At 43.9% G+C, this 27129-nt stretch overlaps 2 protein-coding genes across 4 annotated transcripts; both read right to left on the bottom strand.

Moving 5' to 3' along the window:
* Positions 1-656: 656 nt before the first annotated feature.
* LOC121536672 (mannose-1-phosphate guanyltransferase alpha-A) lies at positions 657-8903 on the bottom strand. Of its 3 annotated transcripts, none has more exons than XM_041844097.2 (13): positions 8700-8903; positions 8112-8266; positions 7927-8030; positions 7634-7826; positions 7427-7486; positions 5363-5493; positions 5162-5176; positions 3015-3155; positions 2798-2895; positions 2666-2712; positions 2444-2536; positions 2063-2231; positions 657-1620 (listed from the first exon to the last, which is right to left on the bottom strand). In XM_041844097.2, the coding sequence occupies exons 2-13, from the start codon at positions 8142-8144 to the stop codon at positions 1520-1522; spliced, it is 1185 nt and encodes a 394-aa protein (XP_041700031.1). In that variant the 5' UTR covers positions 8145-8266; positions 8700-8903; the 3' UTR covers positions 657-1519. The 3 variants fall into 3 exon arrangements, with proteins under 3 accessions (XP_041700031.1, XP_041700029.1, XP_041700030.1); XM_041844095.2 differs by having other exon boundaries at positions 8112-8209; XM_041844096.2 differs by lacking the exon at positions 5162-5176 and having other exon boundaries at positions 8112-8209; positions 8700-8902.
* Positions 8904-19742: 10839 nt separating this feature from the next.
* On the bottom strand, positions 19743-26872 carry pnkd (PNKD metallo-beta-lactamase domain containing). The gene is made up of 9 exons (XM_041844094.2): positions 26702-26872; positions 26412-26527; positions 26192-26304; positions 25487-25545; positions 25159-25251; positions 23123-23286; positions 22843-22929; positions 22585-22700; positions 19743-20989 (listed from the first exon to the last, which is right to left on the bottom strand). The coding sequence occupies exons 1-9, from the start codon at positions 26857-26859 to the stop codon at positions 20816-20818; spliced, it is 1080 nt and encodes a 359-aa protein (XP_041700028.2). The 5' UTR covers positions 26860-26872; the 3' UTR covers positions 19743-20815.
* Positions 26873-27129: the final 257 nt, after the last annotated feature.

Genomic DNA, 27129 nt, shown 5'->3' with positions numbered 1-27129 from the left:
GTTTCTAAATGGATAGAGCTGTGAAACGAGACATTTCTGCATGAACGTGAGAATCAAAACCTTTTCTCCTATACTCGGCACTGACTCTTGCAATTTAGTTTCAAAACTGTATTTTTATTTATTTTTTAAACCAGGAGTGCTTGATTGAAGCCAACGTTATTTCACTTTCAAATTAGGCATGCAGCAACCATTTGAATACTGGGTAACAATTTCCCGGTTATGATTGTCACTAGCAAAAAACAGAATCCGAGGCTACTAATTTAAAGTTAATCTCTCCTACAGCCCCTTCCCCACCCACACAGGCCGAATCTTTAGGTTCCCTGCCATGTTCAAATTGAAAGCAAACATTTCTTGATTGCTATTTAAAATCGGCAATCTGTGATTGGTACATCCATTATTGGACTTAAATAGATTTGTACTCCAATGTTTGTAAACAATTTAATTGTAAGCAAACACTGTATAGCCTCAAGGTTAAACTGTTTCTCATGGTTGGTCAGTCCTTGCATCCATAGCTCTGTCTATGAATTTGAAGTGGTACATTTCAACAGCCCCATCCATCAGCTATTTACCAAAACAGGCAGGGTTGCCACTGATTGTCCCTTTAACCTAAAACATGAGACTCATGCATTTCTTTCAGAAGAATGCCAGAATAACTCTTGCAATTAAAATGGTCATGTTTTAATCAAAGCACTCATGTAAAAGGCCCCCAAATTACCCCTCACAAATTGAAGTTCGTAGCTAACAATTCCTTTAATTTTGCAATCTTGACTAAATCAGCTGCAGACTTTCACATTTTCAAGATTACATTTCTCAGTAACTAGGCTAGCACCACCACCAACATGGTAAGTAATGCTAGCAATCCCCGTGCCAAAATATAACCATTGTTTTATTTCCCTTACATGGTAGTGAATCCAGAGCTAATCATAAGGATAGTGCAGAAATGTAAAGCTAGAATCCTTAGTTGCTACATCCATTTGACATATATACACACACACACATCTATCCAATGATTCTTGAAGACTAACTTATACATACCTCATGAGCTTAGTTCAACCGTCGTACCCCATCAGAACCCAAAATAGAAGCTTGTTTTACTCCAATGTTTGTAAACAAACACTGTCTAGCCTCAACATGGTTGCACCCATAGCTCAATTTGATTGGTTACATTTCTCCAGGCCCATTCCTCAGCTTTTTACCAAAACACAGGTGGGGTGACCGCTTTGTTAGTGTTTCAAATTAAGGATTCTCGCTTCAACAGTTAATTTTATAAAACTTTTTTCATAAGTTATGGGATGACATTCAAATATGTTGAGGTAATCTAACCAACACACTATCATCCTCCCAAAGCCTCTCACATGTCAGTTAATTCATAAAGGCTAAAACAATCTCTTTCCAAACACCTAAATAAGTCATCTTTATTTGACATCTTATATACAAGAACCCATAGGCAGTGACATTGTTCTTCAAGCTACACTCCTTAATTCATTTGAAACTAAATGAACAGAACACAGCAAATTAACTACAGTATAATTTGGTTTTTGAAGCTCCTGTTGAGGTCTTTGTGTGGCAGAACAATTGAGTTGAGTATGATCACCTCCGATGGGATAGTCACATTACATCCTGAAAAAAGAGCAATATTAAAACAATGTCAACTAGAAATCAGCCAATCCTCTGTCGTTCACGCAATGGAAAGGTCAAACGCTTGATCTAAAAATTGAAAAAGCGTGGGCGACAGAGAAATGGCGCAGTTTGAGGCCATGTGGCAGAAAGTGATAAGGGCGCTGGAGATAAGGGTGAGGGCTAACGGGTCTGGGCAGGTGATGTATGTAGTCGTTTAGTATGTATGTTATTGTTTATGAACTAATTTTATACAAAAAGTTACATGATCCAAAAATCAACACTTATCCAATACCTTTCACACTATCTCGCCGGACCGCACTGTGCTGGCTCAGATATTGTAGTCCTTTCCAGCACAGTTTCAGCAACTATGGTGTATGCATAACCAGGCCAGCCCAGTACAGCTCAACTCAGTGTTAAAAGGGTAAAAGTATTAGCAACTTACCAAGAATGGTGATTGATGGTGTGAGTTTTCCATCTCTGAAGAGTGTTTCACTGTCTATTTTGGCAAAGGGGTCATTTGGATTGGGGTCACTGGGAGTTCCTTCAACTCTGGCCCACTTGCCGATAGTGCTGTCCCACCCCACTATACAGTTCAACACACAACTGTGATCCTAAAATAAACATAACAACAGAATTAGGTCACTCAATTATCAATCATACTTATCAACACGTGGACATGATACAAATAAAAATATGATCTGTGAGCTATGATCAAGGGAAGAAGAGCCATTTCAGCATTTATTTTTCGCTTGAGGAACTGGCTAATAAAAATAAAAAAAGACATTTGCCACAAAGGTAAGATATGCCACTGGTAACTGCTTGCCTGTAGAGTAGCCCCGTGGAGGATGATGGACTCTCTCACGCGCACCCCAGCCCCGATGGTCACTCCTGTGCCTATGGAGACGTTGGGACCCAACTATAGAAAATACAAATGTTTTCATTATTATTATTAGGAATATGTTGTTGTTGTGTCTTTGACTGAGGAGTTTTGAATTGTATTGTGCTGCATAGGTAAGTAGTAATACCAAGGACAAGAAGCACTTACCACCGCAGTAGGGTCAATATTGGCTGTTGGGTGAACGTAAACATTTCCTGGGACACAAAAACAAATCACTGGTGTGTAATCACAAACCAGAAACTGCAAAGCTAACAAACGGCAAGTACTGGATTAGCCTACCACTTATTCTAGGCCCTCCATCCTCAGTTGTAGCCAGTCTTTCAGGATGGGTTTTATGGTACTGGTTAAGGTACAAGCGACTGGCGTATATTGCAGACCTGTTAAAAAAAAAATGAGACAAAGCCGGTTCATAATATGGTTGGGTATACTACTCCGACATCTTCAGGTTTCACTGACCACACAATAGTTTTTCCACAGATGGAGACTACCTACTCACCCTGCAGATTTGATCTGGCTCCAGAAGGCGGGTGTTTTGTAGACGTAGAGCTTGCCCTGCCCAGCCAGGGCTGTGAAGATGTCCTGTTCTAACCGAATGGCCTCAGCCCGATGCCAGCCGTTGCCATTGGTCTGCTCATCTCTGAGGAAGAGACCAATGTAGGAGATTATTCTGTAGTACAGTGTTTACCAAAGGTAGATCACAACTATTTCTGATTGAATTTTGAAAGGCTATACAAGACAGTTTGAAGGGCTGTAGACAAAGTGAGTAAAGGATTCCCCAAGGATACATGGGGAGTGTTAAGTTGACAAGCACAGTATTAAAATGGATTGTGACAGGAACATGCACTGGACAGAAGAGGAATCAGAGACAACATGGTTGACTTGAGTAATGGTACACATACTCATAGTCCAAACTATGAATATCAATACATCACACCAATTATTTTGAATGGGTCCAAATGTTATACTGAAATACTTGATTGTACATGTGATTTGTGAATAACCAATTGTATAAATCTGTATGCCAACGCTCTCAATCTTGAAAAGTGATGAGGACGTGCAGTGTGGGGAAATAGTTTGTGACAAAACAAGCAATGTATAGTGTAGTGAATCATTGTACATCTAAACAACTGAAATATATTTTCAATAACAAAAATATATTGTATTTTCAGCTGTTTGAAGCTGGTGTACAAAACGCAAAATGACACTTAAGCACAGGAGGCATAGAAAGTGCACATCTACCTTCTTAGGCTTTCCATGAAAACGAAATATCTATAACTCACATTTCTGTGAATTGTCAGGTCGCCCAAAAAGTGACATACTGCAGCTTTAAGAATGATCTATCACACCATGTGCTGCTATCACACTGATCCTCAACACGGGGGCCCCTCAGGGGTGCGTGCTCAGTCCCCTCCTGTACTCTCTGTTCACCCATGACTGCATGGCCAGGCACGACTCCAACACCATCATTAAGTTTGCCGACGACACAACAGTGGTAGGCCTGATCACCGACAACGATGAGACAGCCTATAGGGAGGAGGTCAGAGATCTGGCCGTGTGGTGCCAGGACAACAACCTCTCCCTCAACGTGACCAAGACAAAGGAGATGATTGTGGACTACAGGAAAAAAAGAGGACTGAGCACGCCCCCATTCTCATCGACGGGGCTGTAGTGGAACAGGTTGAGAGCTTCAAGTTCCTTGGTGTCCACATCACCAACGAACTATCATGGTCCAAACACACCAAGACAGTCGTGAAGAGGGCACGACAAAGCCTATTCCCCCTCAGGAGACTAAAAAGATTTGGCATGGGTCCTCAGATCCTCAAAAAATTCTACAGCTGCACCATCGAGAGCATCCTGACTGGTTGCATCACCGCCTGGTATGGCAACTGCTTGGCCTCTGACCGCAAGGCACTACAGAGGGTAGTGCGTACGGCCCAGTACATCACTGGGGCAAAGCTTCCTGCCATCCAGGACCTCTATACCAGGCGGTGTCAGAGGAAGGCCCTCAAAATTGTCAAAGACTCCAGCCACCCTAGTCATAGACTGTTCTCTCTGCTACCGCACGGCAAGCGGTACCGGAGTGCCAAGTCTAGGTCCAAAAGACTTCTCAACAGCTTCTACCCCCAAGCCATAAGACTCCTGAACAGCTAATCATGGCTACCCGGACTATTTGCACTGCCCCCCCACCCCATCCTTTTACGCTGCTGCTACTCTGTTAAGTATTTATGCATAGTCACTTTAACTCTACCCACATGTACATATTACCTCAACTACCTCAACTAGCCGGTGCCCCCGCACATTGACTCTGCAACGGTACCCCCCTGTATATATAGCCTCCCTACTGTCACTTTATTTTACTTCTGCTCTTTTTTTCTCAACACTTTTTTTGTTGTTGTTTTATTCTTACTTTTTTGTTTAAAATAAATGCACTGTTGGTTAAGGGCTGTAAGTAAGCATTTCACTGTAATGTCTGCACCTGTTGTATTCGGCGCATGTGACCAATACAATTTGATTTGATTTGATTTGATTTATTGTGACTCCAAAAAGAAACACTTTTTAGATACATATTTTGGTGTGACGTATTTTACTAATGCACATCTCTACTCTACAACCACACTGTGCACCCTAGCTGTACCGACTTACCCCTCGTATGGATATCTGGTGATGGGAAACAGGAAACAGAATGATGGCAGGAAAGAAAAAAGGAAATAAGACAAATGAGGAGAACCAAGGATAGGAAATGATCACATGCACATGCACCACTCCCACGCATAGAGATCCTAGGATCTTTATAGGATCTCTATGCTCCCACGATAGGGTCCCCGAGGGATTCCTCCCACTCACAACAGCAAGTCCTGCTGGTTCTTCTGGAAGACTTCCCCAATATGTTGGAAGATCTCCGGGGTAAACAGGTAGATTCCACAGTTGATGATGTCACTAACAAAAGTGCTAGGCTTCTCCACATAATGTAAAACCTGAAATAAGAGCAGATTAGTAAATCATTTCTGAATCAAGTAAGAACTGTCAGATGTTTGTATAAAAGCATGTAAAAGGAACCATGATCACAAACGTGAAGTTCATAGGAGCATGTCTAATTGGGTGTCAAATGAAAGGTACGTCTATTTTAGATAAATGAAGGCATATACATTTTTCTACCATTTTCCATCCTAAATATTAGGCTTTGATTTCATGTCAAACAGATGGATAGTCTTAGAAAACATCTAGCAAAAAAGTCTTAAAAGGTGTTCTAAGTACATCAATACTCACTGTTGAAGCAAAGACCCCTGCCAACTAATATCAACACTTATATTTAGTTAGACATTTTTCTGCCTTTTGTAAGTTTAAGAAACATTGCCTTGTGCATTAAAATTCCATTACCAAAAACCCACATATCATTAAGATATTTTCACATTTATAATTAAAGTTCACAGAAGGTAGAACTATTAATTAGTTAGTTTACTGATATACATTTTATTTATGAATTATTACTTGATTAACTCGAAATTCCGAATTTCTGCAATTGAATTGGCTACAATGGGAAATCATAGTAGTCACAAACCAGTTGGGTTCACAAGTTGGGACAGCCCAGTACAGTAAAGAAAAGTAGAGTATAGTTCAGTACAGTAGAGTTCAGTACAATACACAGTAGAGCACACGAGTTGATTACACTGTACTGTATTGTAAAGTACTCTACTGAACTACACAGTGTACAAAACATTAGGAAGACCTTCCCTAATATTGAGTTGTACCCCTTTTGCCCTCAGAACAGCCTCAATTCAGCGGGGCATGGACTCTACAATGTGTCGAAAGCGTTCCACAGGGATGCTGGCCCATGTTGACTCCAATGCTTCCCACAGTTGTGTCAAGTTGACTGGATGTCCTTTGGGTGATTGACCATTCTTGATACACATGGGAATCTGATGAGCGTGAAAAACCCAGCAGCGTTGCAGTTCTTGACACACTCAAACCAGTGCACCTGGTACCTACTACCATACCCCGTTCAAAGGCACTTAAATCTTTTGTCTTGCCCATTCACCCTCTGAATGGCACACAAACACAATAAAAATCCTTCTTTAACCCGTCTCCTCTCCTTCATCTACACTTATTGAAGTGTATTTAACAAGTGACATCAATAAGGGATCATAGCTTTCACCAGTCTCATGGAAAGAGCAGGTGTTCCTAATGTTTGTACATCAGTGTATCCTTTACTGAACTGTACTGAATTCTACTGTACTGAGCTCTACTTTGATGTCCAAACTTGTGAAACATAGATGTTTATAATTGGTTCAGATTTGGTCCGGTTTGAGGGCAGAGCTCATTAAAATAATAACCAGTGTGTAGAATAATACCCAAATATGCAAAGAAGGCTATTGCATATTTATACCTTTCGTGTACCTATTTAGGATACATCACCATGAAGAGAATGACGTTCATATCCATAATTATGCATTTATGTGTGGTAAAGATCAAGGACCCATGATGAAATTCCGTTGCCGCAATTCCGTTACGGGTGTTGATCCACTTCACTTAATGTAGTTCAATAACCCAAATAGATTTTTTCAAAGTCAATGTGTCATGTCATAGCTGACACCCCATTCTTTATGCAGACATAGTTGAATCTAAATTTGCAGCAGTATTTAAGAGAGTTTTGAAAACGTGGACACACAAACTGAGGGAGATTTTACAGAAATTCCATTACCTAAATTTGCATCTGCACAGTTCTTCCAGTAAATGTGTTTTTGTAAAATGTTCAGTGTAAATTGTTAAAAGTAGTCCTTGTGCATAGAGTTTGTTAAAGTTTGAAATTAATGTTTTTTGTTTGGCATACATTTTAAGTGAAAGATCTGAGTCTCAGCACAATTCCGTTACAGTGGAATTGCCCATGACTAAAATGTGCTGCATCATCACCTCATTTGTTTGCTGGTTTTCCACAATACAGCCATAGTTCATGGACTGCTTTCTGTTTGCCTGCAAAACAAATAAGAAAAAAACTATTCAAAGTCAAAGGAATTATACCCCAATGTCCCCACCAAACATACTCCCAACAGTTCATTGGCCAACTTTTCCTTGTATTATTCAAGGCCTTAGCCATAGAAATCATGGGAGTCTCCTCACAGTTGTCCCCAGGATGATGAAACTGCTTGGCTCTCCGTGTTCTTTCTGGAAGTTGAGCATCTCTGGTAGAGGAAACTCAGAGCACACGTCAGCATTCATAATGAAGAATGCCTCAGGGCCACCAGATAGAATCTGATCTCTGAAGTGGTAGATTCCGCCCCCAGTGCCCAATGCAGCATACTCCTGCAAATACCTACAAGAGTTTAAACAAGTTTATCAATGATCCATCCATTCTGAATGTGTTCTATGCTTTGTCTTGTCTTATGACATTTCTGTAAGATCCTCTTGTTTACCTGATTGAGATTTTGAATTCCTGCTGTGCGCTACACATGAATCTGGTAAGTTCTTCATTTGGCTGGTAAAAGCCGATAAGCAAAATCTCCTTCATATTTGGCACCTATTGGGAGAATTAAAAACATGTTTCTTTCCACCAATGAAAAATATGTGGAAATTGATAATTTTATCAGTCCTAACCGACCTTGGCACATGCTTCAATGTGATGCTGTAGCATGGGCACACCAGCCACTGGAAACAAGGGTTTCGGGACCTCAAATGACAATGGTCGAAACCGTGTACCTGTATGACAATGAAAGTTACCTGCTCAGTTGATCACATTACATTTTCAGAAGTGACCTTAGGAAAAGTAAAAACAAATTATTCCACTCTAGATTATATTTGATGTAGTAGAAAGCACTCCAAACTATTATATTATATTCTAAGACGTTGAAAGCACACAACTCGTTCAATTAATGACAATTCAAGTACCGGTAACGTTAGCTAGCACAGAATGTTTATGCAAGTCTATCAACTATCTTGGTGGCAAGCTGTCAGCCCATGCAATCGTGTTTGTTAGCTTTTTCGACCAAATGCTTATTGCCAGAATGTTTAGATATGCAAGCTGCACCTGAGGGTTTCCATGAACACGCCACGTCATTCATTACAACTAGCTAGCTAGCCCTTTAAAGCAAGGCTAACTAGCTAACGTTAGCGAGATACATGGCTCTAGAGCAGTACTGGAGAATGAACATGTATGCATTTGTAAAAGAGTGATTTATTTAACACTTACCTTTCTGCGGGCCTCCAATGAGAATCACAGCCTTCAGCATTTTGAATGTGTAGCAAACTGTCTAATCTGGATCAATTATGCTCTTCCGGATTTGTTTGTTATGCTGAAAACGTCACCACGTAAAACTGAGGATTATGGGAATTTGAGTTATTTTGTGGGTCATAAAGCGAATCTTATACCTCAGTCACAAATAGAACAATAAGCTAGATAGTTCCCCGGATGTATAAATGTGAAGCATCCGGTTGGCGTTTCCGCTTACTACCAAATATGGTGATGAGAGGAAGCCCAATGGCCGGCAGTAGGAGAAGATGGATTTAGGCCGACATTCTGCTAATTTTCTCACTATGAAACATTTGATCTCCATACAGTTTTCTGTTTCCAAAACTAGAATCTGTAACAAACAGAGAGGACTGCGTTTTTGTAGACTTTACCCTTTGCCAAAGTTTCGTTGTTTAGGCGTACATGGGCGAATTGAGTTATTGCACACGCTCACTTCAAAGAGCAGGTGTTCCCTAACAGAAATATGCAAATATTTGCTAGAACAAGCCCATTGGATCTCACTAGCTCGTGCTTGGCTCTGCCCACCTCCTTGCTTGTTCTGCCCACCTTGAGTAATTTGCTCCCATTCAAAACGACAGGCGCTGTTCTATCTTGCGTTTGTTCTAAAAAAATATTAGCCACATTGGTGCAAATGAATCGGGATGAATGGGTTGTCACTAAATTGAGTACAGCAACAGCTACGACCGGAAGTGACTTTTCGTAGCAGGTTAAGATAACATTTTAGGTAACCCTAACCCTTTTCCTAACCTTAGCCTAATTCTCTTAAACGGCTACGTTAATTTTTCGGTTTTCCAGCCAAATTTATTCTTTGAAAATGATGTGCTGGTGAAAATGTATTTGTCGTAGGTGGCGGGTTTTTGCGCGGCCGCCATGGCATTTCTATAGAAAAATATATGTGTATATGGCACATAATAATGGCACAATTGCAAAAAAAAAAAGTGTTTCTTGCACAGAGATTTCGAGATCCTCTGTCCAACTTTCAACACTCAAACTCTCCTGTCGGATTTATCTATAGTTATGCACATGCGCAAACGGGATTTATTTACATTTACATTTTAGTCATTTAGCAGAAGCTCTTATAAACTGGGTGGTTTGAGCCCTGAATGCTGATTGGTTGAAAAGCCATGGTATATCAGACATGTACCACGGGAATTAGAAAAACATACTGTAGCGACCCGCACAGACAGCTGTGTGTTATGTGTTAGGCTAGTAGATGGTTGTGTTGTACCTACCAGTACCCAGTGTTCGCGGGGTCCGACATGTCAATCAACCTGCTATCTGCCAATCACGGGAATGCCTGGAATGTTCTGATGCCGGGCATCCTGGCGGTTGGCGGAGTGGCGTGGAGGGGGGTTGGGCAGGGGGATGGAGCATTGGAAGTTAAGACCAGGTTTAGCCTTTGTTCTCTCTTCTTTTACGTCTGGGCTTCACAAGAGAAGGTCACGATTGGCTTGTGGGTTATCTTTCATTTATTTGGCGTGGGCTACGGCCAAACAGTAGCCTGTGTAAAGTTGGTTTAATAAACCGTCCATTCGTAAACTCAATCCTCTGTCTGGACAGTTGTTCTTTGATGATCTAGTCAGGTCATTACATTGGTGTCAGAAGTAAAAACGTTGATAAAAGTTAGCCAGCTAGCTAGCTGACTTCTGTGGCTAGCTACCGTAGGTGAGAACGGGGGTTGAAGATGCTTCGAGGGAATCCGAAAGTGAAGGTGGAGGTATGGCCAAGGAGGTGCGTGTGCATGGACGTCGGGGGCTCTGGCTGAGGAGATCGCCAGGGCATCGGAGCCCAGAGGCCGCTTGAGGGAGGACGTTAGAGTGATGGCGGCTGAAGCGGGCATGAGTGCTTCGTCGACTGTGTTTCGCGCGGATTCTGGTGGGCGGACCGAAGGGGTGACGTTGACGCGGCGGGACGAGGAATCTGGGGCTCAGGATGTAAACAAACATGGCGGCGCCCAGTTCCCGGCTGCGTCCGTATCCGTTAAGACCCCGAAGTATTCCGGTAAGGCGGATTGGGAAGCTTTTCATGCTCAGTTTGAACTGTTAGCTCATTTTAGGGGGTGGTCGGATGAAGATAGGGCACTGCAGTTGGCTTTATGCCTCACGGATGAAGCTCTGGCCTGTTTGATATTGATTAGCCCCGAGGACAGACGTGATTATGGTGCTTTAGTGGGAGCACTGAGGAGGCGCTATGGACAGTGTGTACAGCCCGGGCTACTGCGCTCCGAACTGAGTAATAGACGCAGGCAGCCTGGAGAGCCTCTATGGGTGCTAGCTAATGACATTGAGAGCCTCTCTCGGCGGGCATATGCTCACATGCCCCCCTCCGTGCAGAGCGAGCTAGCACGGGACCAGTTCATACAGGCGCTCTCTCCTACGGAGCTGCGCAACAGACCCAGCTGGCTCATCCTGAGTCATTGCAGGTAGCCTTGGAGATGGCTTTGGAGAGGGAGCTGGTGTGGGCTGGGGCTTCAGCTGGGGCTTTGGTGGGGGTGCAGGGAGACAGACCCTCTGTGCGAGCTGGGGGGCAGAGCAGCCCGGAGCCGGAAAAGCCTGCATGGGTGGCTGAAATGACAGAACTCATTCGTGCTGTGTCGCTACAGGCGGCACGGAACACACGCCCTGGTCCCAGGGTCTGCTGGGGTTGTGGCCAGCCAGGCCATCTGCGCCGAGATTGCCCCATGTCCCCCAGAGCTCAGGGAAAGCGGCTCGGGGTCCGCATAGACCGGGTAGTGCGGACCCCTGGCTTTCTATCCCAACCACCATCTTCTTCAGGAGGAGCCCACCGGCACAGACGGGAAGCAAGGCTCCACTTCCCCCAGAAGCAGACGAGGCAAGCGGATGGAGCCTGTTGTTGTGGTGGGCCGGACCTGTGTTGGGGACTTTTGTCATGTCCCTGTCACTGTGGAGGGGGTGCCCTGCTCTCGCCCTGGTGGACACTGGGTCCACAGTAACCCTGGTGAGGCCAGATATTGTGCCAGGTTGGACTCAGTGTGAGCCTACAACTGTGCAGCTCCGCACAGTCACAGGTGAGCTGGCACCCATGAAAGGGAAGGGAATAATGACTCTGACAGTAGGGGGCAGGACTGTGCGTCATCCTGTGTGGGTGGCGGCTGTGCAGGACCCTTGTGTCCTGGGGTTGGACTTTCTTAGGAGCACAGGCTGCCAGTTAGACCTAAATAGGGGCACACTGAGCTTCCAGGGAGGGCCGGAGGTCACCATGGCCCCTAATGTCACATTCACTCAACCCAACAAACCCTTTACTCCAACAGTTAAAGCAGCAGAGACTCATGGCTGCCCCCCCCCCCCCCCACATCTGGGTGTGACTTTTCCCCAGCTCCCCTGTCACCTACGGCGTTGTGTTACATTCCCCCAGCTACCTCCACGACACAGCCCTCTGTGAGCCGGGCCGCGCCCCCAGCCCAGCTACCCCAGATGGGAGGAGAGGACACTGTCTGCAGTGAGGGAGATATGGGGAGGAACTGTGTTGGTCTTGACCCCGAGCAGCAGGAACGGTTGAGGCAGTTGCTGTTTGAATTCAGAGACAGCTTTGCGCTGAGTGAGGAAGAGGTGGGTCAGACTCATCTGGTGCAGCATGAGATCGACACAGGTGATGCTCGACCTATCAAGATGCGTCCCCGCCGTATCCCGCTGGCACGCCAGGAGGCGGCAGACAAGGCTGTGTTGGAGATGCAGCGGGCAGACTTCATTGAGCCCTCAGACAGCCCCTGGGCGGCGCCAGTCGTCATGGTTCCGAAGAAGGGGGCAAACTGAGGTTCTGTGCGGACTACAGGCGGCTGAATGAGGTAACCAGGAAGGACTCATACCCCATACCACGTATCGATGAGTCGCTGGACCTGGTTAGGGGGTCCTCCTGGTTCTCCTCACTAGACCTCCGCAGTGGCTACTGGCAGGTGCCCCTCTCCCCAGAGGCCAGAGCCAAAACTGCGTTCTCCACTAACAGAGGACACTGGCAGTTCAAGGTCCTGTGCTTTGGCCTGTGCAACGCTCCAGCTACTTTTGAGCGTTTGATGGACAGGGTGCTGGATGGCATCCCCCGACAGCAGTGTCTGGTATACCTCGATGACATCCTGGCCCATGGCAGCTCCTTCCAGTCAGCCCTGGGGGCGCTACGGTGTGTGCTGGAGAGGGTGGCTGCCGCAGGTCTGAAGCTCCACCCCGAGAAGTGCCACTTCATGAGGAGAGAGGTGTCCTTCTTGGGCCACCGAGTGGGGAAGGAGGGGATCAGCACCATGGAGGACAAGGTAGCGGCTGTCAGAGACTGGCCCACCCCCCACCGACCAGCGTCAGCTGAAGAGCTTCCTGGGCCTGGCCTCGTACTACAGGAGGTTTGTACGGGGCTTCTCAAGCGTTGCTGCTCCACTGAACCGCCTGCTGCCAAAGGACAAGGCTTTCACTTGGACAGTGGAGTGTGAGGAGGCGTTCAACACCCTCAAACGTGCACTGATCGAGGCCCCCGTGCTCGCCCCCTGACCTCACATTGCCCTTTATCCTGGACACAGACGCGAGCAATGTGGGCATGGGTGGGGTGCTGGCCCAGGTGGGGCCAGAGGGGGAGAGAGCGGTGGCGTACTTCAGCAAAACATTTGACAAACATGAGCGCCGCTACTGTGTCACCCGGCGGGAGCTCTTGGCTGTTGTGGCTTCCGTCAAACACTTCAAGTACTACCTGGGTGGTCTGCCCTTTACTGTAAGGACTGACCACTCTGCTCTCCAGTGGCTCATGTCTTTCAGAGAGCCAGAGGGGCAGGTGGCACGCTGGTTGGAGGAGCTTCAGCCGTATGACTTCACGGTGGTGCACAGGGCAGGGGCACGCCACTCCAACGCCGACGCCATGTCCCGTCGGCCCTGTATTGCAGACGGCTGCCGCCACTGTGAACGGAGAGAGGGACGGAGAGAGAGCTGTGTGCAGAGGAGGGGGTCTGTGCCACAGTGTGTCGGGCGAGCGGGCCTGTCTGCTGTGAGCTGCAGACTGTCGACGTGGCTGAATGGGGGGCAGCAGCAGGGACGGGACACAGACCTACAGCCAGTGCTACAGTGGGTAGAGGCGCAGGTGAGGCCACCATGGGAAGAGGTGACAGCGCTCTCACTCGCGACCAAAGGGTTGTGGTCAAAGTTTGAGCGACTGCGGCTGGCTGATGGCGTGTTACAGCGGGCATGGAAGGAGTCAGCTACGGGGAGGAGAGGTGGCAGGTGGTGGTCCCAAAAGCATTGCGGGAGGCTGTGCTCCAGAGTACTCATGGGGGGGTGGGGACTGGACACTTTGGGGTCACAAAAACACTGCGCCGCCTCCGTCAGGGCTTTTACTGGGGGCAGCACAAGAGGGATGTGGAAGACTTTTGCCGCCGCTGTGACAACTGCACAGCGAGAAAGGGCCCCCCGGCCGCTCTCTCATGCTCAGCTCCAACAGTTCCCAGTGGGGGCTCCCATGGAGAGGGTGGGAGTGGATGTAGTTGGGCCGTTCCCCACCACAGACAGTGGAAACCGCTGGGTGCTCACGGCCATGGACTATTTCACAAAATGGCCCGAGGCCTATGCTCTGCCTGACCAGGAGGCAGAGACCATCGTCGACGCCCTGACAGCGGGGATGTTCAGCAGGTTTGGAGCTGCAGAGTCCATCCACAGCGACCAAGGCAGAAACTTTGAGTCCCGTGTGTTCGCCACCATGTGTGAGAGGCTGGGTATGCACAAGACCCGCACTACTCCTCTCCATCCTCAAAGTGATGGCCTTGTGGAGCGCTTCAACAAAACGCTTGGACAGCAGCTGGCCATCGTCTCTTCCAAACACCAGCGTGACTGGGACAAGCACCTGCCTATGGTCCTCATGGCATGCCGCTCCGCTGTCCAAGACTCCACCTCCTGCACGCCTGCCCTCCTCATGCTGGGGAGAGAGATCCGTACCCCTGCGGAGATGGCGTTTGGTCGGCCCCTGGATAGCCCCTCATGTTTCCCCGGGGCCGGAGTATGCCCGGAGACTCCAGGACCGCCTGGAGACAGCCCACACCTTCGCCAGAGAACAGCTGCTAATGCACAGCTGCTGAATGCAGAGCAGCCTGATGCAGGGTGTGAGGCAGAAGAGAACTATGACGTGCACACCCGGGGAAGGCACTTTGTGGCTGGGGAGCTGGTCTGGGTCTACAGCCCGCTAAGAAAAAAAGGCAGATGCCCCAAGTTGGACAGTCACTGGGTGGGACCCTGCAGTGTCCTGGAGAGGGTAGGGGAGGTTGTTTACGGGTGCAGCTTCCTCCCAGGGGGAGAAAGGTGACACTGCACCGGGACAGGTTAGCCCCATATAGAGGGGCCTCTTCTCCCCAAACCCCAGGAACCCCCCACAATTCCCCTCTCTGGCAATGACATTCTCCAGGCACCCACCCCCAGGTGCCGCAGACAAGGCTCCAGACAGCCCACTCCCCCTGTGTCACCGCGTGGTTCCCCAGAGCCACGGACTGTATTACCCGTTCCCGCTTCCTTGTCCCCATGTCCTTGCCTTCATCCCCTGGTTCCCAGAGGGGCACTCTGCGGCCATCACAGCCACGCAGGCAAAGGAGACCTCCGGGTCGCTTCAGAGACTTTGTTTGTTCCCTCGGGGCGAGGGACTTTGTGGTGGGGGGGCTGTGTAGCGACCCGCACAGACAGCTGTGTGTTATGTGTTAGGCTAGTAGATGGTTGTGTTGTACCTACCAGTACCCAGTGTCCGCGGGGTCCGACATGTCAATCAACCTATCTGCCAATCACGGGAATGCCTGGAATGTTCTGATGCCGGGCATCCTGGCGGTTGGCGGAGTGGCGTGGAGGGGGGTTGGGCAGGGGGATGGAGCATTGGAAGTTAAGACCAGGTTTAGCCTTTGTTCTCTCTTCTTTTACGTCTGGGCTTCACAAGAGAAGGTCACGATTGGCTTGTGGGTTATCTTTCATTTATTTGGCGTGGGCTACGGCCAAACAGTAGCCTGTGTAAAGTTGGTTTAATAAACCGTCCATTCGTAAACTCAATCCTCTGTCTGGACAGTTGTTCTTTTATGATCTAGTCAGGTCATTACAATACTTTTTACTGTTCTAATTACCTTGATAACCAGTTTATAATAGCAATAAGGCACCTCAGGGGTTTGTGGTATATGGCCAATATACCACGGCTAAGGGCTATGTAAAAATACATGTTTTGTCATACCCGTGGTATACGGTCTCATTACCATGTCTTTCAGCATTCAGGGCTCGAACCACCCAGTTTATAATACTGGTTGTGACACGATTTGAGAGCCCTCGTTTGCTCCAAAAGTGGTTGTAGCTTTGACTGCATGCTGACAGTGAATTCAGAGCCATTCAGCCCTTACAAAAAAGATGGCCGTTTTGAAACTGCAGTAAGTGCACTAGGCCTAACTGCAGTCGACTGTGATATTTGGGACGCAGTAATTGCAGAATAACTAGTTGAACTGCAGTTATACTGCACTATAATTGCAGCTACACTGCAAAATTACTGCATCCAAAAAAAAGTGTTATTTTGGATGCAGGGAGTGGCTAGCCTAACTACAAACATAATTTTACTAGGTTTCTGAGTCCACCACAACAAACCAAAGAGTTTCCTGATTAGCAAGGAGTAGTCTGGGTTTAATTTGATTGTGTATTAAAAACACAGTTTGAGTTTAAGATCATTGTGAGGGGATTTTGCCAGTGGTTAGGTAGTGAATGTAATTTATAATAAGGGTTACATGGAGAAAATCGGACCTCTGAAATGAAAATAAATGGCCCTCCCTTCAACAAAATATATTTTACCTAAACCCTCTCTGAAAATAATAATAAAAACATAAAGTGGATTGCAGAGAACATGTCTACCATTTACACTCACTTATTTGACAGACCAGGGGCCAGATTCACTAAACCTTCTTAAGAATACATTTTTTCTTAACTGCCATTTTTTCCTTAACTATAGACTTAAGAAGAAAGTTAAGCAAAGTTGCTATTCCTCAAAAAGGTTATTGGACATTTTCTTATGCAATTTCTTGTTTCTCCTTAAGCAACAAGTTAAGAAGAAATTAAATTATTGAAAATAAAGTTATTGGAAATGTTCTTTATTCCAAGATAGCTAAACCCTTGTCTTAAACTCAGGGCAGTGAGAGAAAAAGCTCATGAAAGCAATTGAACATGTTTAATTCACTCACAAACTTCATCTGAAAGTTTCAGTATTGATTATTTTAAACCCAATAACATGTTTTAGAACAGTAATCTCAGTAGGAAATATGCTAACATGATTGCCATTGCTAGCTAGATAGCTAGCTAAATCAGTTGCCTAGCAACAAACATCTTAAGAAGATTCGTAAGAAGATATTTAAGAAATTCGTAGGAAAATCATTAAATCTTAAGATATTGTTGAGGAATTGCACTTACGAACTATCTTATGAACTTCTTTTTTTATTTTCTTAAGATACTTCTTAAGTTTTTTCATATGAAGTGTTTTGTGAATCTGGGCCCAGAGCCTTAGATATGCAGTTTTAGTAACTGTACTGTAAACATTACATGGCAACACAGCAGCTTTGATAGCGCACAGGGCTGCGGGGCAGAAGGTTATGGGTTCACCGACCACCATGGACAAGAGTAGGGGTGGAAAGAACTCCTTTATAGTAAAAGCATAGCATGAATCTATCATGGTATTTGCAGGTCTGAGAAAAAATTGCCTTTTATAAACATTTCATGCAATTCTAAGTCCTTTTACATATTAGCAGAATATTTTTTAATACCACACAAATTACAGGTTAAGAATGAATAGAGAGATAGGCCTGTGTTCATCTTATCATATTTTTCCAATGCCAAATCAGTGTCTTGTTTGCAAATAATTAAATCTGAGATGTCATTTTCTGTCTCCTTGGCTATAGAAGGTTGTAGCTCAGCCTCTGAATGTCAAAGAAACGAAATAATGATATCCCCATATGCTAACAAGGGGTAGGCCTGTGCTTTTTGGCATTTTCTTTAATAGAAAGTAGGCCTATGGCATACCCTCTCATAACCCATCAAATCGAGTCTTGGTTTGAACTTAACAGCCCTTCACTGACACGGAGGTAACCTATTTAAAGAGTGCATGGTTGGTGGAGGAATTGACTGAAAAATCTATGGATATAGCAGCCTAATTTTGTCTGTCAAACATGTAGCACAGGTTGTTGGTGGCACCGTAATTGGGGCGAATGGGCTTGTGGTAATGGCTGGAGTGGAATTTGTGAAGCGGTATCAAACACATGTTTTCCATGTGTTTGATGCCATTCCATTTGCTCCGTTCCAGCCATTATTATGAGCCGTCCTCTCCGAATCTGGTTTATTGTGAGGTCAATAACTCTGATAAATAGGCCTACATCATGTGCAAGAAACATATTGTTCTTAATAAAATCAATTATATTAGTAGCAAGCCATCAAAGTTGACCTCCGTTCCTCCTCATCTTCGCGCTCGCCTCCTCAAACTGAACAGAACATAGGCTATAGGCTAGTCCACACTCACGATAGTGAATGTTTTTGGACTAGGTTAATCAAAAATTATTTTCGGAAGAAGCCTTTGACTCTCCTCCTGAACTACCACCGTAGGCCTACACAGCACAGCCATTGGTTAGGCAGCACATTGGTTAGGCAGCACACAAAAAAAGTTTTGGATTACCAAGAGCAGAGCAGGCCGGGGATCAGGGTTGGAATATCGATTGCAGTGTGTAATGCAGCCTAGTGTTATTTACACCATCCCAGCAGGTATCTTATCAATATAACTTTGCTCAGTGCTTCTCCGAGCATGCACTTCGTAGCCTATAGGCTGTGGATCATTTGATTGAGACCACACTAAATAGCCTATAGGCGCACTTGATATTGCCCAGCGGATAATCAGAGATGAGGGGCAGCATCGGGCACACATCGCTATATACCATAATAAAAAACTCATTCTAAAACACTGATAAATATAATCAATTACAAATTGCATGACTCTCCCCTGGACTAAGATTTTTTTAAACTAAACTCTCCCCTTGACTGAAATTGAAAAAGCATGACCCTCCCCCATTTTCCTCCAGGGTCAATTATGTTATTAAAAAACTTTAATGGGGCACATGTATTTATCTTCCTCATCATTCCCTTCTTCCCACTACTAGAATTCCTTCATATCTCTCCAAATCCAGTTCAAACCAGGCAAGTCTAACACCTGCTTCGCACTGATACCTGTTTTGTTCACATCACATTTTATGCATGAAACATGCCTAAGGTCCAAGTAGATCATGAGCTTCAATAAAAGACAACTACACAAACAGGTGCAATAACCAAGGAGTTGACTTTTTATTTGCTCATTAAAATATAACCTGAAATGATCACTGGAATATTCATAAGACTGAAAGGAGCTCTGAGATGAATCTCTCTGGAGAAGTTACTGGTTTGAAGGCTTCTTCAGCTCCCAAAATGTACAGTTAGAGAGGAATGCTTAAAGCAACAGTAAATAGGAGGTTGGATCTGCTAATATTGGATCTCTAAAATTGATTGTGAAGCTCAACAAAGTAACTTATAGATGATTGGAACATGATGCGCAAAACATGCTAATATCGGTTCCTTGATTTGAATGGGTTTTGTGCAACAAATGCTAAAACATTAGCATGTGGAAACTGTGCCAGGGAAACTAAACCAAAGCATGGATTGTTGTCATATCCTTTCCATAGACTGCTTATAGGTTAAGGAAACCAAAATGTAATTTCAAATTTGGGTGAACTATCCCTTTAAATTCCCCTCATACAGCATGTCATATGTCTTGAATTTAAACAAACCAGCACAACTTATAATAAACACATTTCCCTACCATTCATGAGAACAAAAGGATTCACCACTAGGGCGCAGCATGTAAGAGCCAATCAGATTGTGACGTTTCAGGATCAGGATGACAGTACAAAGGCCATTTATGATTAGTTAATGACAACGCAAAAGATATAGGTGACTAAAGAAAAAATGAAAATACAACAAATAATGCATAAAATCTTTATTGCAATAAAATCCCTTTCATTTTAATCAAATAATCAGTGCACTCAATCTTCTACCAAATATCAAACGTATCATTGATGATAGCTCGTAATTGTCTCCTTCAATGCAATATAAAGGATATCTCAATTGTTAAGTAACACGTTCAAGAAAAGTAGTTATAAAAAATATTCAACCTTTCAGAAGGCAGCAGTCACCAATATAAAGAATACTGTAATTATTATAAACTAGAGGGTTTATTTCATTCATTTCTACACATAACAATAACTTAATCTATAGCCATTTGAAAAAAATCATAAAATGGCAACAATTCTTAATAATTTTATCACAGCATACAATGTGGAGTTATATTATCAATTCAGCCAAAATAAAATATAAAACATGTGCCCATTGACTGAAGTGGTATCAATATGGTCCAGTAAAACTGAGTTAACATGCATGTACCTGTCTGAAGCTTGTGTTTTAACCGTAAAAGATATAATACACGCTTTCCAATATCAATCTGTTTACTCCTATTACACTGCATGTCAAACAAAAACCAAACCTATAAAAGCAGCTAACTATGAACAAACGTACCTATCCCTTGATCTTTATAGTTCAATATTAATTCAATCTAACAACAAATAACAAGAATGTGCAAACAAGTCTTTTAGACACTGAGTCTAGTTTGAGTACCAGAAGCTGTACAATTGTTTGAAAAGACTGCTGCATTACGGGAAGTCACTTTTACAGTAAAGTAATACATTTGTTGACCATGTCAACTTTTAGAGTCACACACACAAGATCAACTTTACAGTGAGGTGCTACAACTAGTGTCCTGAACTAAACGTTTCTGTGTGCTTATTTCAAGCAATAGGTTTCATATTTGTCACCTGCAATATTAGAGCTGGAAGGTCAGAACAACCAACATGGAATGGAACGGAACATGGCATTCTTAAAGGAATGCTAGTGGAAATGCGACCTGCCTGTATTTGTTTTGAACCTCACATTACATAAATATAGGAGTTCCCCATTGGCTTAATTCACCTAAAGGCATTTTGTTCTAATTTATTCTCATCACTATCTGCCCTTGTAAATATCCTTGCGCCTTCGCAGCTCCTCCAAGATGCGAGCCCGGAACAGTGTCCAGTCCTCATCCTGGTCCTGCTGGAGGCCCAAAGCCTGGTGCAGCTCAGAGGAGTGGATGCGCAGGAATGGGTTGTACTCCTTCTCCTCCCCAATGGTGGAGGGACTCTGAAACCACATGATTTTGTAAACAATGTATGAAGAACAAAACAGTAATAGTAATTCTCTCAATTCAACATACTATAGGTAGTTTTTGCCTTAGATTTTCTAAGTAGAGGTCTGAAAGGTTTCTTCAATTAATAGTTTGATAGAAATTACCTGCATGTACTGTATGTAAAGACAGAGACTTATGCTCATGTAGCACATGGGAATGTGTAAAACGTACTCCTCAGCCTGAAGTGTCACCAATTGCGCCAGCGGAGAGCTAGCTTTACGCCTGGTGCCGACTGGTAAGACGCTTCAAGGAGCGTGGTCACGTGTGCTAGCAAGGCAGAGGTCCTGGTTTCGAGCCTCCGTGTGAGCTGGATCAGGAGGAAGCGGTACTCACTGCGTAACGTGCTTTACACTAGCTGGTAGTCACAATACGTTTCTGCCTGGGCGGTGACTTGTTAGCCGGCTTTTGGCCGTAAAAAAAATTGAAAAGCCGATAAAATTGGCTCCAGGCAACACAACAAAAAAAAACAGCCAAAAAAATCTCATTGCGAAATAATGCTTTTTAGCCCATTAATTGATGGCAATACCAGTTGATGGAAATACATTTGACCGGTCATGCTTATTGGTCTATAGGAACATTTGCATAATTTAGTGGAATTAAATTGGCACGTGTGTATATTCGTTATGTTTCTTATTTATCACACGGGCACAGCATATAGATACAGAGCCTTTGAGCGGAAAATCTGTCAGACAGCGCTTTTATACCCCAATCATTGCGCAACCATTCTAAATGCAATGTTAAAAATAGTTTTTGGGCCACAATTAAAAATAGCTACTAGTTTTATTTCTCAACTGTTAATTGAAGCGCGTCACACCACTTTTCAATGAGCTGGAGCCAGTATGCATTTTGAAAACATATAGCTACTTAATTGTTTGAAACCTGAACATTTTACTACATTTTATGAGGCATGTTTGACCTTGCTTCCTAGTAGCCTAGCCAAAATCCGACCATATCTGTGGAGGCAATTATTCTATAAAGACTTCCATAAGCCATTGAAACCAGTAGCCTACTTCTCTCATGTTCTCAACTTTATTTTATTGTCCGGTAACCAAATGCACATTGTTAGTAAAGCTTCCCCTGAGGGCAGAGGCATCAGACCAACACCCTGATCCCAGTAGCTAGGATCTGTCAAATCCATAGCAAAGACTGGTCTTATCCTCCTGACCAAATGAAAATCCCACCCACAGCTCTAGTCTGGCATGCATTCCACCGTTGGAATCTGCCTCCACTAACTTCAAAGACACAAGGAGTGTGGGATCACTGATTGGTGGTTATTTTTAGTCTCCTACATATAAGTTTAATTGACATGAGGTCATGAGGACATTATTTGCAGCATTTAACAGATACAGTAGATACACTGACTGTTGCACCACCAAAGAGACCTGTGCATGATGGGAGCATTCAGAGAGGAGGGAGTGCAAAGGCATTCTGACAAAGCCTGTCCTGTGGGCCGCTGACAAGCCTCTCTTCCACACAGCCTGGGATAGTGAATACCTTTGGGAATTGATACCAGTAAGGAATAACAATGAGGATGGATTATTCTCCGTACCGTACACAGCTTTTGACCTCTCTGTTGTAGGACCCACTGATATTTATTTTCCCTGGCAGCATTGTGGGGCTCCACCTCAGCAGCAAACATCAGGTTATCCTCTGCATACTCATGGCCTGGGAAATACGAGTCCGCACACACGGAACACAGACATCAACACAACTCTTACAGAAGACTGGTTCTGAAATATTTTGTTTGTAATTCTATTGCATATATTTGCACTTAATGCAAACAAAAGGGAGAAGGTCATTTTCCTACCAGGCCATAAGAGGGTTTCATCACTTAAGGAGCAGACCGTGTCTAGTGATGACAGCATTGTTAAGGCACTGCCTTCAAACATCCTCCCTGCAGACAAAATATATGATCTACTGTAATTACCAAGTTATATACACAACACAGCGGATGAAACTCAAAGCAAACTGCAGCATAGTGCATTACAGCTACAGAAGCCGGACAACTGAACCTGCTTTTCAATACATGCGCATTGCTCACTAAATGCTTCAAAATAACTACAGAGTTGATTCGGAGCTGGACTTACCGCATCCAGAGAGGAACACCAGGTCACCTGAGAACAGGCTGGAGGGGGCTCCTATGGCATGACCATCCAGGAGGTAGATCATATGACCCACTGTGTGTCCAGGTGTGAACAGTGCCTTGAAGTGCATACGGCCCACGTCTACGGAGTCTTTGTCTGTCAGTGGGCTAGAAACCAAGCAAAAGACAAAGGCTTCATGCATGTGGTCATCAGATAAGTTAAAATGTGACCACCTGGCCAGTTGATGTGCATATTCAAGTCACGTACCATTGCTTACCTATTCACACCACTCATAACTGTGAGATGCTTCAAAGTACAAATAAGTAGCCTTGCACAAGCCTTGGTTTGTGTGAACCAGAACGGCTCATAGGAGGAGGAGCCCGTCTCCTGTTTCTGTAGCGTGAGTCAGCTTGATGTACAAGTACATCCCCTGGACAGGACGCTAGTCTACCACAGTGCTGTACCCCCAATCTATTATATACAGTGCTTGACTCGGGCTGGAGCTGTCCGGAACACTGTACCGGCACTTCCAATTTTTGGGGAATTGCGTACTGGCTCCTCTATAAAAACACTTAAATATGATCAATCAATTAAAAAACGACATATCAGCCATTATCGGAATGACCTTTCAGTGCATGTCTGTGGTGCTGCCTGTGTGCCAGTGCGAGTGGGCTGTTGCCCAAGGAGAGAGAGCGTGACATTTCAGCAGCAGGTGTAAAATAATGACAGAGTAAATAGATCACCAATTCAAAACATAACTAGCGAGATAACTGCTACAATTTAACTATAACTAATTAAGCATTCATTTGGTTGTCGCCTTTCCACCAGCACTGGATTACCCTCTATTAAACAGTAGCCATGTAATTGCGACAACGTAAAAAATATATTTTAAGAATTGCCTAATTGACAATTAACTTGCTGTGCTTAGATCTCCCCTGAAACATGAATATTTGAGCCTTATATATAAACATGTCTAGTTAGATACCTTGCTTCGAAGTAGCCTACTTTATCCATTTGATCCCTGATTTATTGAATGAGGAAATAATTTTATAAAGGCAAAAGTATTTGGTTGTAATGTTGAAAAAGCCTGCACACCCAGGAGCACTCCAGATGGAGGGTTGACAACTTGTGACTAACAGTGCAGTTCAATATTACATTTTAGTAATTTAGCAGACGCTCTTATCCAGAGCGACTTACAGTTAGTGAGTGTATACATTTTTTCATACTGGCCCCCTGTGGGAATCGAACCCACAACCCTGGCTTTGCAAGTGCCATGCTCTACCAACTGAGCTACAGGAGGGCTACGCGCCTTGATCAAGGGCACAATGGCAGGAGGTGGTAGGTCTAAATGGGATCAGACACAGCAGCTTTCCAGTGTCAATAATGCTTACTTTTTCATTTAGGCTATAATAATAGTCGTGAAAATGTGGTTAAAATCATGGAGAAGTCATGGAAAATGTGTATAAACCGTTAAGAGACAGATCAGAGATCTCTATAGCATAATGTAATTTGTGAATTTCGGTGAACATAGTCTAATGGACTGACTTGGAAAAAGACATCTCCTGCATTTCTTCCATCCCAAGTCAAGCACTGACATATAGATGATTATATGAATGAATATGCACTGATTAACATGCTAATACAAACCAATAACAGTGAGAAACTGTGATGATCAGAGTGAATCATTTGACCTCTTCTGATTTTATGTAATCTGAGACTGAGGAGATAATTCTCCACAAATCCATAGCAGACAAATTAAAAGACAGTGCCATGGGAACTACTGTTGACATTCTGTTTAGCAAGTGAAATGCATGTTTGCCCTCTGGATCAATATCATCAATGATACATACCAACCTCCTCTATGATTCTGAATCACAGAATTGGGCAAATAACATGCAATTTCCCATATAATATTTGCCATAACTACACATTTTCACTACAACATAATGATGAAAGATGAAGGCTGAAATTCCAAATACAACGGAAAAGCAGTCAAAGATAGGATCATGACTTTTTAAGCAGCTGTACCCTAGACTTACTGTGTGAGGCCAGGAATGTTATCAGTTGCATTCCCATAAACACGACATGAGCTGTAGAGTTTTTTAAGTCCTTTGTTACCCCCACTGTGGTCCCTAGGGATAAAACAGAATATGTCTATAAAAAAAAACAGCTCCTTATAGATGTGTGTAGATGAACAACACAGAACAACACTGAATATCATATTGCAACGTGAGATAGAACATTTGATGTAGCATCAACCAAAAAAAGATTGAATAGATCCATTGATATGTATGACACATACAACCCAGTTAATCTAACTCTATCTACAAGTAATTTGCATTAAAAGTAATGATGCTCTGTTCTCACCAGTGTTTATGCGTGCAGAGGATTGCTTCTAATGTCACCCCTTCTTCCTCAAGGACTGCCTAAATGGTTCCAGACAGAGGCATCAATTATCATCGACAGGGTATAAACATTCATATCATGCCAGTGGCTAAACCCACCACTTGAATTCACTAGATATAGGCAACACTAGATGGATGTAAAACACAGACTGGAACTGAAAAGTGCTGGAACTATAGTGTGTTGTATTATGTATAACAACTAGAGATAATATCAAATGTTTGCAGTAATTTGGGATTTTTTTTGTTGTTGAGAAAATATGAAACATGCACTTCCTAAAACATGCTGTGGATTTATCTAGGACACCATAAACCCCAGTGTGGCCTAATCCAGACTGAGCTCATTTGGTAGAGCATGGCGCTTGCAACGCCAGGGTTGTGGGTTCGTTTCCCACGGGGGGGGCAGTATGAAAAATGCATGCACTCACTAACTGTAAGTCGCTCTGGATAAGAGCGTCTGCTAAATGAATTAAAAAAAATAAAGTCAAATGTAATATTGGAATGGACTGAATATCCAATGTAGCATAGGCCTATAAAATGCCAAGCTCACCAGATGCTTTGTTAGTTAACATGACATTGTCTCCATAGTGTCCCATCTATTTCAAGAGAGAGTATTATATGGTCAGAAATTATATTTACAAAGAAGGCATAACCATTTCCCATCACCCACCTGAACTGTCTGTGGGTCTGCAGGGTCTACCACCACTGCAACGCTCGAGGCCGTGTCAATGACAAGGTAGCTGTAGTTATCAGACAGTACTGAAATGGGCATTATTTTAATACCTGTAGATAGAAGAGTGAAAGGAGACGTGTAAGTCATGCACTGATCTTTATGCTAGCTCACATTCATCGACTAAACATGAGTAACCTGTTGTTGGAATCACAACTACCATTTACTTCCATGGGCTGTGCTCTGGAATGTCCAGTGGGGAACTGCTCGCGTGCCTTCCTCATCTGCCTCTTGTAGTACATGTAACCAAGTTTGGTTCTTGTGTACAATGTATACCTAAAATGTAGTAGCCTGTGTTATTTTCATTGCTACATTATTTGCAGGCAAAATAATGACAGATGTAGCTAGTTAGGCTAGCTAACGGTAGCATCGCTTCATTTTGTAAGAAGTGAGGAACGAGAATGGAAAAAATACAATTTGATTCAAATCCTGAAGCTTCAACCAACTTACGCGATCCGAAACAGTGGTTTCTCCGTGCGTGCCATTATTTTACCAAAAAAGCTTTTCCAAATGGTACGTCCTGTGCGCCTAAAACGAAGACATAAATATAACACACTGCAAAATGATGCAGTTGCAATGAGGGTTACCGACCAGTCAGGAGGCGCCATATTGCGTGGGCGGTGCAACATATGACTCAATTTTCGTCGCATTTATCGGAAGTGTTTTGTGACCAACATTAGCGTGAACAACAATTGTGGAATCGTCGATTCGCCTTCAAAATAAAAATACCCCATTGAAACTACAAATGTTGAAAACATGCCACAATTGTACTAGATAACGCTAAACAAGGTTAGAATGTTGTTATATAAATTAAACAAAATACAATTATTAGTTAATTTTCCCCCCAAAATTCTAACATTTGTTGAAACCGCACTGTG

Source organism: Coregonus clupeaformis, chromosome 23 (assembly GCF_020615455.1).
Source record: "Coregonus clupeaformis isolate EN_2021a chromosome 23, ASM2061545v1, whole genome shotgun sequence".
In the NCBI taxonomy this organism is placed as follows: domain Eukaryota; kingdom Metazoa; phylum Chordata; class Actinopteri; order Salmoniformes; family Salmonidae; genus Coregonus; species Coregonus clupeaformis.
This window is presented reverse-complemented; position numbering and strand designations above follow the sequence as displayed.